At 45.0% G+C, this 14678-nt stretch overlaps 1 protein-coding gene across 3 annotated transcripts in view; it reads left to right on the forward strand.

The window, feature by feature from the left end:
* Kif14 (kinesin family member 14) overlaps positions 1-14678 on the forward strand; it is a 63611-nt gene that overhangs the window by 15401 nt on the left and 33532 nt on the right. For all 3 annotated transcript variants that reach the window (XM_063272468.1, XM_039091329.2, NM_001427233.1), the window contains 10 exons: positions 41-157; positions 606-721; positions 2937-3109; positions 3663-3810; positions 4266-4329; positions 7231-7415; positions 11122-11224; positions 12336-12493; positions 13153-13300; positions 13993-14145. In XM_063272468.1, coding sequence (XP_063128538.1) covers positions 41-157; positions 606-721; positions 2937-3109; positions 3663-3810; positions 4266-4329; positions 7231-7415; positions 11122-11224; positions 12336-12493; positions 13153-13300; positions 13993-14145 — 1365 coding nt within the window. The remainder of the gene's footprint in view (positions 1-40; positions 158-605; positions 722-2936; positions 3110-3662; positions 3811-4265; positions 4330-7230; positions 7416-11121; positions 11225-12335; positions 12494-13152; positions 13301-13992; positions 14146-14678) is intronic.

Below are 14678 nucleotides of genomic sequence, written 5' to 3' on the forward strand. Positions count from 1 at the left end.
AAAATAAATCCCATAAACTCTCTTCCTTGTGTCGCTGTAGACAGAGTTTGTGGAGGGGGAAGAGCATGACCACAGGATCACGAGCCGCATAAACCTGATAGATCTGGCTGGCAGTGAGCGCTGCTCTACAGCCCACTCCAGTGGGGAGCGACTGAAGGTAAGGAGGGCGCCGGGCACTCCTCTCTGCCTCTCTCTGTCCTGTGTTGGGGTCTCGCTGTGTCACTGAGCTGCCCATGAACTCCTTAGCTCAGGTCACCTTCCTGCCTCAGGCCCCATAGTTGCGGGGACCACAGGTGCACCCCAGTGTTCCCCTCACTCTTCTCATGATGATGAAACTCACTTTAAGAACATTATTTTTAAGAAAGTGCCAATTGAATATACTTAACAACAAAAAAGTATCTTTGTCTTTAGTTTATAGATTGCCATGGTTTACATACTGCACTGGGATTAGGTCTCAAAGAAAATTAATGTTGTCATAAAAATGTCAATAGTTTATGGAAGAAATTATTTACTCATTAATTGTATGAGGAGAAAGGTTTGTTTTGTGAAATAAATGCATTACTGAGAAGTTAAGGAAAATAATAATTTTTGAATCTCACGCACAGGAAGGTGTGAGCATTAACAAGTCCTTGCTAACTTTGGGGAAGGTCATATCTGCACTCTCTGAGCAAGCAAACGGAAAGAGGGTCTTCATTCCATATCGCGAGTCCACTCTTACATGGCAAGTATCTTTCAAAGCATAAGTAATTGCCTTTGGTTTGGGTTTTGGTGTATGTTGGTGGTGTATGCATGTTTGTGCACATACATGTAAGATGTGTTTGCCTGTATGTGTATGTGTGTGTGCATGTAGAAGTCAGAGGTCGAACTCAGGAACCTTTTTCTATCCTTTTTCCACCTGAATTTTTGAACCAAGATCTCTCACTGAATCTGGAACTCAATGTTCAGGTTTGATGGCTGGCTACTGTTTGGAGTCCACCTAGTCCCCCAGTACTGGGGGTCTAGGTTTGTGTCTTAGTTATGACCAAGGCAATGACTTTTTTTTTTTGACCTTAGTTATGACTTTTTTTTTTTTTTTTTTTGGTTCTTTTTTTCGGAGCTGGGGACCGAACCCACAAGGCAACTTATAAAAAAGCATTTATATTAGGGTCTCAGAGAGAGGAAGAGAGACAGAGACAGACAGACAGACAGACAGACAGACAGACAGAGAGAGAGAGAGAGAGAGAGAGAGAGAGAGAGAGAGAGAGATCATGACCACAGTGCAGAGAAAAGCAGCAGGCAGGCATGGAGCTGAGAGCTTGCATCTGATCCACAACCATGAGGCAGAAGGAGAAGGACAGAGAGGGGGAAGGAAGGAGAGAGGGAGAGTTAACTGGAATGGCATGGGCTTTTGAAACTTCAGAGCCTACCCCCAGTGACACACCTCCTCCAACAAGGTCGCATCTAATCTTTCCCAAACAGTCCCTTTCACCAATCAGGGAGCAAGCATTCAAACATACAAGCCTGTGGTGGCCATTCTTATTCAAACCACCACAGTGTGTGCCACCATGCCCAACTCTTATGTGGGTTCTGGGGACCTGAGCTCAGGTCATCATACTTGCACAGCAAGTACTTAACCCACTAAGCCATCTGTTCAGTCCCTGAAGAAGAATAATTGTGTAAGATATGGTGGGCTGGGATGAGTGCTTGCCTAGTATGCACAAAGTCCTGGACCCCAGCACTGCTAAACACGCACACCCACACACGCTGAAGAAAAGGGTGATGGGCTGATTTCATATCATTTTGGAATAGAGAACTATAAATTCTAGAAACAATCTACTTTGCATCTTATAAATTCTGACTTGTTAACTCATCTGTAAAATGGAGATCACATCAAAACCTCCTTTCAAAGCAGCATAAAGTCTTTAAAGAACATCAAGTCCTAAGAGAATGAATGTAAAGTGCTCTGCTCACGCTTGTATCACCAAAGGTTTGCTCCGTGTGTAAAGTTGGATTGAAGAATTCTGTTTACCTAGCACTTAACAGCTAGCACACAGCTCTTCCGTGTTTTATAGTGAGTATATACTATACTTCTGGTACATCGTTACCCATATACATTTAATGTTCGACTTCTAGTAAGCACAAATGTAGATAGATAGCCCCAGCTTCCAATGGTTTTACTTAAAATTTTTCTGCTTTATGATGGTGTGAAAACATTCCGGAAAAAAATGACTCCTTGTTTTCAGGGCAATTTTTTTTAATATTTTGTGTTTGCGCATGTTGCAGTATGCATGTTTGTATGTCTGCATGTTGCGGTGTGCATGCAGACGTCTCACAGAGAGGGTTACCTATCACTATGGAGTGATAGCTTCACTTTTCTCGTCAGCTGACTGATAGCCCGTTGTGCAGATGCACACAGTGTCATTATGGATCTTCTGTTGGTGGGCGTCCGGGCTGTTTCCAGGATCTGGCTTTTGTGACTGGAGCAGCAGTGGAGAGGATGAGCAAACATGTCTGTAGCATGATGCTGGGTTTCTTGAGTGTACATCCAAGAGTGCTGTAGCTGGATCTTGAGGGAAATCTACTTCCGGCTTCCCGAGGAACCGCCACACTGATTTTCACAGTGTTGCACAAGTCTGCACCCAAAATGTCCTGGCCATTCTGACTGCAGTAATATGACATCTCCAAGTAGTTTTCATTGCATTTCCCTGATGACCGAGGATGTGGAACATTTCTTCAAGTGTTTCTCAGCCATTTGTGTTTTATCTTTCCAGAACTCATTTTTTTAGTTGGGTTATTTGTTTTCTTGATGTTCAGGGTATTTTTTTTTTTTTTTAGTTCTTTATATATTTTGGATGTTAGTCTTCTATCTGTTGGTTTGTGTTTTCTAGACAATTAATGTTATCAGGTGGTTGTAGACCAAACATCTAATTGTAACTGGTTTTCTCCTTTCCTTAAAGGCTATTAAAAGAAAGCCTAGGTGGAAATTCAAAGACAGCAATGATTGCTACCATCAGTCCCGCTGCTAGCAACATAGAAGAAACGCTGAGCACACTCAGATATGCCACTCAAGCCCGCCTGATAGTCAATGTTGCCAAAGTCAACGAGGACATGAATGCAAAGTTAATCAGAGGTGACTATCGTCTCAAATTCTATTATTCATTTTGTATGTATATGTGTGTGCAAACTGACTATGTGTTCAAATATATGCATGTGTGCACATGTGTTTGCATGCTCTGTTGTGGATGCCCAAGGCTAATGTAAGGCCCTGGGTTCGGTCCCCAGCTCCAAAAAAAAAAAAAATTCCACAGTTTAAGTTTAATTAATTCCAATTTTAATATATATAATTTTAAGAAAAACTATTTTTCCATGCCTATTTGCTAATATATCCTAGTTTCTTTCTTTTTTTTTTGTTGTTGTTGTTGTTCTTTTTTTTTCGGAGCTGGGGACCGAACCCAGGGCCTTGCGCTTCCTAGGCAAGCACTCTACCACTGAGCTAAATCCCCAGCCCCTATATCCTAGTTTCAAAGCCGACAGTGATGGAGGAAGGTAAGTAGGCAGTGAGAGAGGAAGTGTGTGAGGGAATCGGGAAAAGGTTAGAAAAGAGTGTGGTTAAGGGGGAATGGCAAATGGAAATCTTTTTCCAGACTTAGCCATTCATCACGCATTGTTTTACAAATCTCTAGAGTTGAAAGCAGAAATCGAAAAGTTAAAAGCTGCGCAGAAAAGCAGCCGGAACATTGACCCTGAACGGTACAGACTCTGTCGGCAAGAGATATCGTCCCTGAGGATGAAACTGCATCAGCAGGAGAGAGACATGGCAGAGATACAAAGGTGAGTGCACCCGAACCCGAAACAGGAGCAACAGGAGCGTGGTGCTCCCCACTCAGGACCGGGAGGGCTGTGAGAGAACCACCCCCCCCCCCCCCCCCCGGCTTTCTCACCACCTCCGTGAGAACAGAGCCCCTCACTATCAGTTGTCCTACGTTAAATGGTTGTCAGTGTTCTGCAAGCTTCTCTGGTGGTCTCTTAATTTCGATCCTCCACAAATGGACTTTTTTTTTTTTTTAAAGATTTATTTATTTATTGCATATAAGTACACTGTAGCTGTCTTCAGACACACCAGAAGAGGGCATCAGATTCTGTTACAGATGGTTGTGAGCCACCATGTGGTTGCTAGGATTTGAACTCAGGACCTCTGGAAGAACAGTCAGTTCTCTTAACCGCTGAGCCATCTCTCCAGCCCCACAAATGGACTTTTAACTTCAGTGTTTTCTTTTTTTGCAAAGAGTGTGGAAGGAAAAGTTTGAACAAGCTGAAAAAAGAAAACTTCAAGAGACAAAGGAATTACAGGTATCTTCTCAATTTCCTAAGCTGACCCGAAAAAGAAAAAAGTACGCCTGCGAATTCTACTTTCCATCTTTATAGTAATTTTGTAAGAAGAAATACATAAAGAATTAACATGGGGCTGGGGATTTAGCTCAGTGGTAGAGCGCTTGCCTAGAAAGCGCAAGGCCCTGGGTTCGGTCCCCAGCTCTGAAAAAAAAGAAAAAAGAAAAAAGAAAAGAATTAACATAAAGAATTGTCAGAGACTGAGGGCTCTAAGACAGCTCATAAAGCCAATGCTGGTTTCTCTAGTTCTGATCTGCTCCTGCAGAGGGATCAGGCCAGAATCTGCGTCTCCTGAGCAGACCAGGACCCCACCTAAGCGGCCTTTCACTACAGCTCTCCTGTCCAAGTGGCCAGACCAGGGCTGTCTCCCGGGACCTTGACGCAGCAGCTAAGTTTATTGGTGCGGAGGCCACCACAGTCGGTATGGCTGTTCAGGGCCTGGCATTGGAGGGGTGTTGGCAACTTGATCCATGGCTACGTCAGGAACCAGGCCCTAAGCCGCAGCTCTTCTCCTTCTCCATTCTGGGCTTTGCCCTGTCTAAGGCCGCAGGCCTTCTCTCTGGTGGTCACATTCCTTATCCTCTTCACCATGGAGTCTCTGTGGGGTCACTCAGCCGTCCCTGCTGCCCCCGATGCTGGCGTGTGCCAAGCTTTAACAGTAAAGCAAAAGAACCATCAGGATGGGAGTGTGGGGAGGAGAATATCTGGATCTAGGTTGTGAGTGCCTGGAGCCTACATGCAGGGATGGCAGCCATGGGCCACTACACCCAGTTAAGGTTTTCTTTTTAGTGGGAAAGGTGGACTTGAAGAAGGGAAGACTGTTGGAAGGAGAGCCCTTTAGGAACTGCTGGTGCGGGTGATGCATGAGACAGTGAGAGCTTGGACGGGGGCAGTGGTGGGTGTAGAGGAGGTGGGGTCAGGAGGCAGAGGTGCAGGAAAGGGGATAATTAGTTGCCTTTATTATTTTCAAACTTTTTATTATGTGTTTATGTATAATATACATCATGGGAGACCCATGTGTCCTGGAGATTCTGAATGTGGGGCGTCAGGTTTGGGAAGCACCTTTACTGAGCCCTTTTACGAGCCCTGGGATAATTGATTTTCCGGCCGGTCGTAATAGACATGGAAGTCAAGAATGATTCCAGGCTCTTGAAATGTGGGCGTTGCATTGTAAAACCACTGATGTGGGGCGCAGTGTGGAGGTAGAGGACAGTTGACTGACCAGTAACAAGATAAAGAAATAGAGCCACACATTCGAAGACAAGAACTGTGTAAGTTAGGCTGAGGAGTTGTAAGGCTGAGGGAGGAATTTTTTTGTCTTAGTTTGTATTTTTGAAGGAATCAAAACCCCTTACTGTGATGAAATCCAGAGGATATTGGAGAAGAGTTAAGAGCTGCAGAGCGGCAGTCGAGGACATTGGGCTGACAGGAATACTGTGAACTTGAGGGAAGGGGCTGGAGCCATGCTTCAGTCTTCACTTCAGCCAGTGCACAAGTGCGAGGAGCTGAGTTCAGATCCTCCGCAGCCGGGTAAAAGCAGGCCGTGGCAGAGCGTCGGGGTGCATGTCTGTCACCCCTGTGCTGGTAGGTCAGGGAGGTCGGGTAAGGAGAAAACACGTGGATCCCTGCACTTAAGTGCCAGCTAGTCTAGCTCTTCCGGATGAACCTGGTCAGTGAGAGACGCTGTCTCAAAAAACAAGGTGGAAAGCGAATGAGAAAGACAGGCAGTGTTGACTTCTGGCTTACATACCCCATCCCTACCTGAACACACACACACCCACACACACACACACACACACACACACACACACACACACACACACACACACACACACACCCCTAAAGAAAGCAGGAAAAGGTCTTTGGGAACAACCAGGATAACCTAACAGAAGAGGCAGGATTTGCCAGGTGTGGAGGTCCACGTCTCTAATTCCAGCATTTTGAGGTTGGGCAGAGGATCCTGAGTTTTTGAAGCCAGCTTGGAGTACATTGTTACAGGTCAGCCTGATTTACACAGGAAAAAAGCAGAAGAAGGAAAGAGGTGATATGAGGTTGGGTGAGATTTTGCTAGGCAGAACAAAGCATGGTAGAAGAGAAGACCATATGAGGGGAGGAGCTCAAGCAGTTTTAGATGAGGTCATGAGAAGTAAACATGGGAAGATGCCATTGGTTAACTGAGCTCTGGATTTCTAGGCTAAGGAATCTTAATCTTTACTCTTTAGGAAGTAAGAAGCTCTTACAAGTATCTGACAGGGAGTTGAGGAGCCCCCCCACCCACCACTACCCATAGGGTGGGATTTGGAACAAAGGAAACAGGCAGGGTGCTCCAGAAGCTCCTGCAGGGAGGGATTCTATGTGAGCCAGTTTAAGGTGGTGCTGATGAAACTGAGCAGAAGTGATCGAGTCTGCATAGAATAGAAGCAAGCTGGCAGTGGTGCATTGATGTGACAGTGTATGAGGAGTGTGAAGAAAGCTGCAGAACCATGGGCTTAGGAGTGTCATGGTGACAGGCATTGAGAAACCACAAAGGAGGGCTTTGGGGCTATTCCTGCACGCACGCACCTGTGTGCATGCGGTGTGCGTGTGTGTGTGTTTGTGTGCATGCACATACATGTGTGTATGTGTGTGCACATGTGTGCACATGTGTGCATATGTATGCATGTGTGTGTACACGTTTGCATATGTACATGTGAGCATGAGTGCATGCTTGGAATTAAAACCAGGGCACTTCACATCCATGTACTCTACTACTGAACTTTAATCTCAATGAACCTGTATGCAATGAAACTCTATAAAGTGATCCGACATAGACTTCTTTTAGGTGAATTTAATAATCTCATGATTTTCTTTTGCTTCTACCAGAAAGCAGGAGTTACCTTTCAAATGGACAACCACTTGCCAAACCTTGTTAATCTCAATGAAGACCCACAGCTGTCAGAGATGCTGCTCTACATGGTAAAGGAGGGAATAACTACAGTTGGAAAGCACACGCCAAACTCAAGCCACGACATCCAGTTGTCTGGAGTGCTGATTGCCGATGATCACTGGTATGTGCGTCAGTCTCCTGCCACCGCCCCTTTGCTGTCAGCAGCCCTCTGGTTCTCACTAGTGGGGCCGTTGTCCACATGAGGCATTCATTCATACCGATTTTTCTCAGTTCCTCTTCAACCCTCTCCCTTTTTGGGGGCAGGGGAGGGCGGGGTTTCTCTATAGAGCCCTGACTGTTCTAGAACTCACTCTGTAGACCTCAAACTTAGAGACCTGTCTGCCACTGCCACCCAGTTCAACCCTTTCTTTAAGGGAGGACAAGCATTGTACATGTGTTTCACAACAGATGAGCTCCTCTCACTGTAAGGGTCAGGATGATGCTCTCTGTGGTGACCTGATCTGCTATTTAGAGGGTAATTTCTTCTCTTAGAATTGTAATAGTAGACATCAAAGTAAACTATCCACCTTACTTGGAAGACTTTTTGTTCGGATTGACAAATTACATTTTTTTTTTTTTTTGTTTCCTGTGAATTTGTTCACAATGGAATGATCTTGTGTATATCGTTGGGATAATAGTGTTTGTAAACATTTTTGACTCTTTGCTGTATTTTTAAATTATCAACTTCAAGAATCTTATTCCCACTGCGTGAATTACCCCATCGTTACCTGAATTCGTTGTGGGTCATTGCAGTTTACTTTCAGTAGACATGTGAGTGGTTTTTACTTTCTTCCCCTTCCAGTGTTACTATGAGTTTCACCAGGATTTCCAGGGCAGGCTTTGCAGCGGTGGGCACAGGCAGCTGGCTGCATGCGGGTGGCACCCCACATCTTGTGGAACCCTTAGCTCTACAAGTGGTCCAGGTCTTGTATAGTCCTAGCCCTTTGCCCAGCTGGCATTGCAGCTTCTGGGCAGGCTGAGGTATTGGGATTCCCTAGCCCTCGACAGTGGCCACTGTGACCGTCTCCCATGCCTGGAGTGTCTGAGCCTCCTGACTAGAGCTCTCTCTGAACCTCTTCAGCGACCAGGGTCTCTGGCTCATTACGGCCTTTGCCCTTCTTCAGCCTTAGCTCTCTGTCCTCTGTCTCCGTCCCCTCACTCCTCCTGGCTGGCAGAGCTATTGAACTGTCCAGCTGCCTCTTCAGTCTTCCCATTTTTGCCTGCCGACTGCTTGTCCGTTGCTGTCACTCCCAGGCCACTGTCTCTGCTGCTGCTGCTGCTGCTTTCTTTGTCAGCGGCTCAGCCTAGGCTATTAAAGTAACCATGAAAAGAACACCGAGGAGAAGCCTTTATCAGGCTGTAACTCTTGAGACTCCGGGGTAGGAAACAGGAAGGATGTCTCCCCTCCGATTCAGCACGCGTGCTGAAAAACCTGCTTATGTACACCCAGAAGAGGGCGGAGGAGTGTTTGCAGCAGTCACAACAGACCTTGCAAATGAGCATTTGTGTTTGCACTAGTCACAGAGATATTTCTGTAGCAGTAGTCAGTCAGCTCTGCTGGGTCATCAAAAGTGTTCCTTACCTGGCTTAGATGAAAAAGATTGCTAGAATTCCTAACACAAAGTCGTGGATAACTAGATGGAACAAGTCCTGGCTGAGGCTGCATCTTCAGGGATGTCTTGTTTACTGTTCTTTTTCTGTGGTGAAACACCATGACCAAAATACGTTACAAAAGGAAGCACTCGAGTCCTCACTTGCAGTTAAGGGTTAGCCCATGACCTTTGTGCCAAGGAGCATGATGACAGGCAGGCAGGGTGCTGGAGCAGTGGTAAGAGCTTACCTTCTGATTCACAGGCAGCAGGCAGTAAGAGGGAACCAGACTGAGCCTCGAGAAGCCTCAAAGCCCACTCCCAGTGGCACACCTCCTCCTAATTCTTTCTTCTTAAACAGTGCACCAACTGGGAACCAACATTCAGATATATGAGGGACTGTTTTCATTCAGACCACCACAGTGGCAGTCAGTGGTAATCATTCTGTAGTTTTATCACAGTCTGCAGAGTGTCCATAATGGCTGGTGCTAATATAAGGATATATAGTCTGGCTGGTTTGGACTGAGGTCCTTTTGCTCAAGGCAGCCAGGATGCAAAGGGGAGTCCAGCAGCTGCTAATTAAAGTCAAACTGATCACAAATCCCTAGCCCCTTTGCTTATTTACAGTAGGATGAACATGAGGAGTGCTAGAGGATAAGGACTTGAAGAGCTCATCGTTAATACTAACAGTGAATCTTATCAGGGCTTGGACGCACTTAACACCTTCCAGGCTCCTGGAAGCAGGGCTTGCCCTAGCTCTCCTGGACTCTGCATCTGCTGCTCCTGAGAGACTCTGCCAGAACCTGACAAATACAGAGGCGGATGCTCACAGCCAACCATTGAACTGAGAACAGGGTCCCCAATGGAGGAGTTAGAGAAAGGACTGAGGTAGCTGAGGGGGTTTGCAACCTCATAGGAAGAACATCAATATCAACCAACCAGATCCCCCAGAGCTCCCAGGGACTAAATCACTAACCAAAGAGTATACATGGAGGGTCCCATGGCTCCAGCAGCATATGTAGCAGAAGATGGCCTTGTTGGGCATTAATGGGAGGAGAGGCCCTTGGTCCTGTGAAGGCTTGATGCCTGAGTGTAGGGAAATGCCAGGGGAGGGAGGCAGGAGGGAATGAGTGGGTGGATGGGGAAGCAGCCTCGTGGAGGCAGGGGGTGGGGAATGGGATAGGGGCTTTCTGGAGGGAAAACCTGGAAAGGGGATACCATTCAAAATGTAAATAAAGAAAATACCCAATTTTTAAAAAGAGCTCCCTCCCTGAAGGAAGGCCTCAGTGAAGGGCAGGTAGTGATGTGGTTGCCTAAGTGAGGTGGGCCTCAGAGGGAGACATAGTGGCCTATGAAGGAGATTGTGGCTGAAACTGAAATACGGGGCTCAGAATGCTGGTTGTGGACTTGTGATGACAGAGAAAACAGACATGGGAGAGCAGGCTAAGTGGAATTATTTAAACCTACACCTCTGGTGGGAGAGACACTGCCCAGCAGTGAGCCGCTTTGTTCAGATCCTTTAGGGAGCCTTAATCGAACTATTGTCCTCTTATTACAAATCTCAGAGCCTCGTCAGTGCTGAAGGTTTGCAGTTAGGACCTGGCTTTTGCTGCAGTCTTCCGTTTCTGTCTAGGTAGCCTCTGTTTGGTGGCGTTTGTAAGTGATCCATCAGCTCTCCCCGGCCGGCCCACAAGGTCTGTCTAGGGAGATGGCTAAGGATGCGCTTTGTCTCCCTGCCGCTCCTCCTGTGGAATGCCTCGGCTTTCCATTAGAAAAGCCGTTCCCAGGACAAGTGAGGCAATCACTTACCAAAGCAGAAACTTAGACCAATTTTAAAAAGCACATAAAAACACCCTCTTGGAGGAATCTGTTGTCAGTATTTTATTGTTTTTTCCTTGAATTTTTTTTTTTCTGGGTATTGTTTTCATCTTTCAGGAAACGTTTGTTTTAGTATTTTGATTTGTTTTTCCAAGAGTTAATAAAAACCACAGTGAAAACTTCCTCCCCACCCGTGAGTACAATTGCTGGATGTGCAGTGGTTCTTTATTGATGTTGTTGGTGTTTATCAAACGTCCAAGTGCATCTGGGGGAAAAATACAATAATTTAAAATTATTGTCGCTTATAAATTGGTATGAACTTACTATGGGAGGGATAATCTAAGCAGATTTATTCCTCTTAGCTTTTCCTCCTTTTTCAAGTGTCCCGCAATTACAACAATGCACCGTTTGTTTTAACAGTACTATCAGAAGTTATGGAGGAACAGTGAGCATCGTCCCGGCTGGAGAAGCGAAGACATACGTAAATGGGATGCACATCTCGGAGCCCACAGTATTACACCATGTAAGCTGGCAGGAGCTGCTAGGCGCCAGGGAGTCATCCACACTTGTCATCTAGGTTCTCTCCCCCAAGTCACAGACCTGAATTGAGAACTTTTCCATTTCAAAATTTCTATTGATTAACTCATTAGTAGCCTTCCTTTGTTCAAAAAGATGTTATAATGGTATGAACTGGGAACCGGGCTTACCGCTGTGCGTCCTGGGAAGACCTGGGCTTAGGAATCAAGCCACAAGAGGCTGAAATCCTCACTCTCTCTGTCCCCTGTGCTGACACCTTTGTCAAGATACTTAATGATCGAACAGTCCCACCTGGTCAGGACACTTTCAGAATGCCTTTAAAAGGTGTCTCAGGAGAACTGGCATAAACTGTTGCAGTCAAATGCAGAATAATGGTCATTTTCTATGACTTCTACTTTTCAAGATTAGTGAAGAATTAATCTAAAAATAATTCATGCGTAATTCTTCTTACGCCATTGCTTGCAAAGAGTGGTATTCAGTTGAGTGTCTCTTTTATTAATAAAGTCTGTGTTTTACTTCCCTTTCCCAACATTGGAATAATGTATTGCTCATAAGTTGTTATGAGATGTAAATGAGACTTATTATTCATATACAAACATTCACGCACATATAAATTACTCAACAATATTCCATGTGGAAAATACTTAGCAAATGTTAGAGTTGCTATGATTTAAACATCTATCATTGATGACACTGTGTCATTGTGAACTGTGGAGTTAAAGGAATAACAGGAAAAATAAAGTACTAAAAACTATATCTGACATGCTGGAAAGATGGATCCCTGGTTAAGAGCACTGGTTGTTCTTCCAGAGGTCATGAGTTCAATTCTCAGCAACCACATGTTGGCTCACAACCATCTGTAATGGGATCCAATTCCTCTTCTGGTGTGTCTGAAGACAGAGCACTCATATACAGAAAATAAATAAGTAAATCTTTTTTAAAAAACCTATCTTATATAGGAAATCATTGTCAGTGTTTTATTGTTTTCTCCTCAAAATTTTAAATGTATATTTTTCATTTTTAAGAAAAGTTTGTAATTTTTTTCATTTAGACTCACCTCAAATCATACTTTTTTTTTGGATGTCTGTGTGTTTTAGGGTGATCGGGTGGTTCTTGGTGGAGATCATTATTTTAGATTTAATCATCCAGTTGAAGTCCAGAAAGGAAAAAAAACGAGTAGAAATAATCTCACAAGTGAAGGCCCAAAAGACTTTGAGTTTGCCAAAAACGAGTTACTTGCGGCCCAGAGATCTCGGTAAGTGACACCACTGCCTGACACATAGGTGTGAGCAAACACGTGCACTGGAATGAGCTGTTTCAGAGGCTCACCCTCCGGCTCACAGGGACACAGCCCAGTTCAGAGACCCTGAAGTGCTGCATTCACGAGCAAAGGGGACACTTCAGGGGAACTTCTGATGTTGAAGGCTAGCCCAGGATGCCATCTCAAAAAAAGGCTCTATTGTGTCTTAAAATGGAATTGGACACTGTTAGCATATCATAAAATACCCTAATTTGGTTCACTGTGTTACCTATAGTATTTATTGAAATGTTTACTGTAATGTTATGTGATACGTTTTCTTTACATGCTTTATACATTAATTTAAAATCAGACATCTGCAACAATAACTAAGCTAGCAGTAATAATATTTTCATCCTGTTCTATTTTTCTGTATAGATGTAAAACCAGTGAAAAAAAATCCAAAAATACTGTAGACAAAATACCAGAAATTAAGTTTTAAGACTTAAGATTATCATAATTAAAAACTTGCTGCTCGGGGCTGGGGATTTAGCTCAGTGGTAGAGCGCTTACCTAGGAAGCGCAAGGCCCTGGGTTCGGTCCCCAGCTCCGAAAAAAAAGAACCAAAAAAAAAAAAAAAAAACTTGCTGCTCTAAAAATATTTTGCTTCTTTGTAGGCTTGAAGCAGAAATAAAAGACGCACAGTTGAAGGCGAAGGAAGAAATGATGCAAGGGATTCAGATTGCAAAGGAGATGGCCCAGCAGGAGCTTTCTTCCCAGAGGGCTGCCTATGAGAACAAAATCCGGGCCCTGGAGGCAGAGCTGGTGAGGAGCTCTCCACCTTTCCTCTGAGGGTTTCCTCAGAGTGGTGGGATTGATTGCGACAGCCTCTGGGAGGGAGCTTAGTTGGTAGCGTGCTTACTAACATACGTGCTCTCATGGGTGTGATCTATAAACTGGGTGCGGTGATGCACACCCCAGCAACTGAGTGGTGGAGGTAGTTCAGGCCCATCTTCAGTTAAGTTCAAGGCTAGCCTGGGATACATAAGAGGAAGGGGTTGGGGGAAACAGACGGAAGAAAGAAAGGAAAGAGAGAAAGAGAGAAAGAAAGAAAGAAAAGTAAGCAAGCAAAAAGATAAACCTTACAATGAACTGGAGAAGTGTTTGATACTAAGGTTAGAGCAACAGGTAACGAGTTAATAGTAGGTCTTGGCTACTAGGAGAAGAAAATAGACTCCTTTCTCCCAGCACAGGGGTTGGGGCTCCTCATGGTGATTCAGTGGTAAACCTTTAGCCCCAGAAACCCATGTTAGAGGACATGCCCCCAAAGTTGGACCCGTGACATTCATGTCCGGCAAGATCACTAACCTGCGTGAGGTGGAGTGTTCCACAGCTCTGCTGGGTTCTTGTTCATTCGTTACAAGGGGAACTTTTACACCCTAGGCCACTGTCTTTGAGAAATGTCTTTGCATTTTTACCTGAGTTGATTCTTACTAAATGCTAATAAATTAATAAAGAGGGAAGAGTCTCAAAGGAAGAGATTGGAGGAAATAAACAACCAAAAAGCTAGTCACAAGATTGAGGAGCTGGAAAAGGCGAAGCAGCATCTTGAACAGGAAGTGTACGTGAACAAAAGGCGACTGGAGATGGAGACCCTGGCCACAAAGCAGGTAAGGCCGCGTCTGAGCCGGCACCACTGGCATGAGGGGAGCGCCTTTGATGAGAGAGCCGCAAGGTCTCTAGGAAGGAATGTCTCCCTCTGCCCACACGCCTCTGCCCCGTTTCTGCGCATGCACCAGCCCAGGACACTTTGGAAGGCACACAGCCCGCCTTTCTGAGCTCCATTCTAGTTTTCTTGTGTCTCCAACTGCCTGTCATCTGTCAACTAAATAATATTCATAAGGAAATGGCGCCAGGACCCAAAGTGCAGTAGGGAGAGAAGCAAAGCCTTTCCATCGGGTCGCATCCTGGTAGAGAGGCGGTTTCTGAGGACTGGGGTAGAGCATCGATCGGATGCCACTTCTTCCAACTCCATGAGGACAAAGGCTGTTTTATGGGGCCAATGTGAAACAGCCAAGGTTTACAAACCTGAAAGATAAGACCAGAGCATTAGTGTGTACAACATCCTCAGCCACTTTGCTGACATTTGTGCCTTTCCTTCTCTCTATACTGGTAGATTTTATGGTTTGAATGTTTTACCTGT

This window comes from Rattus norvegicus, chromosome 13 (assembly GCF_036323735.1).
Source record: "Rattus norvegicus strain BN/NHsdMcwi chromosome 13, GRCr8, whole genome shotgun sequence".
In the NCBI taxonomy this organism is placed as follows: Eukaryota; Metazoa; Chordata; class Mammalia; order Rodentia; family Muridae; genus Rattus; species Rattus norvegicus.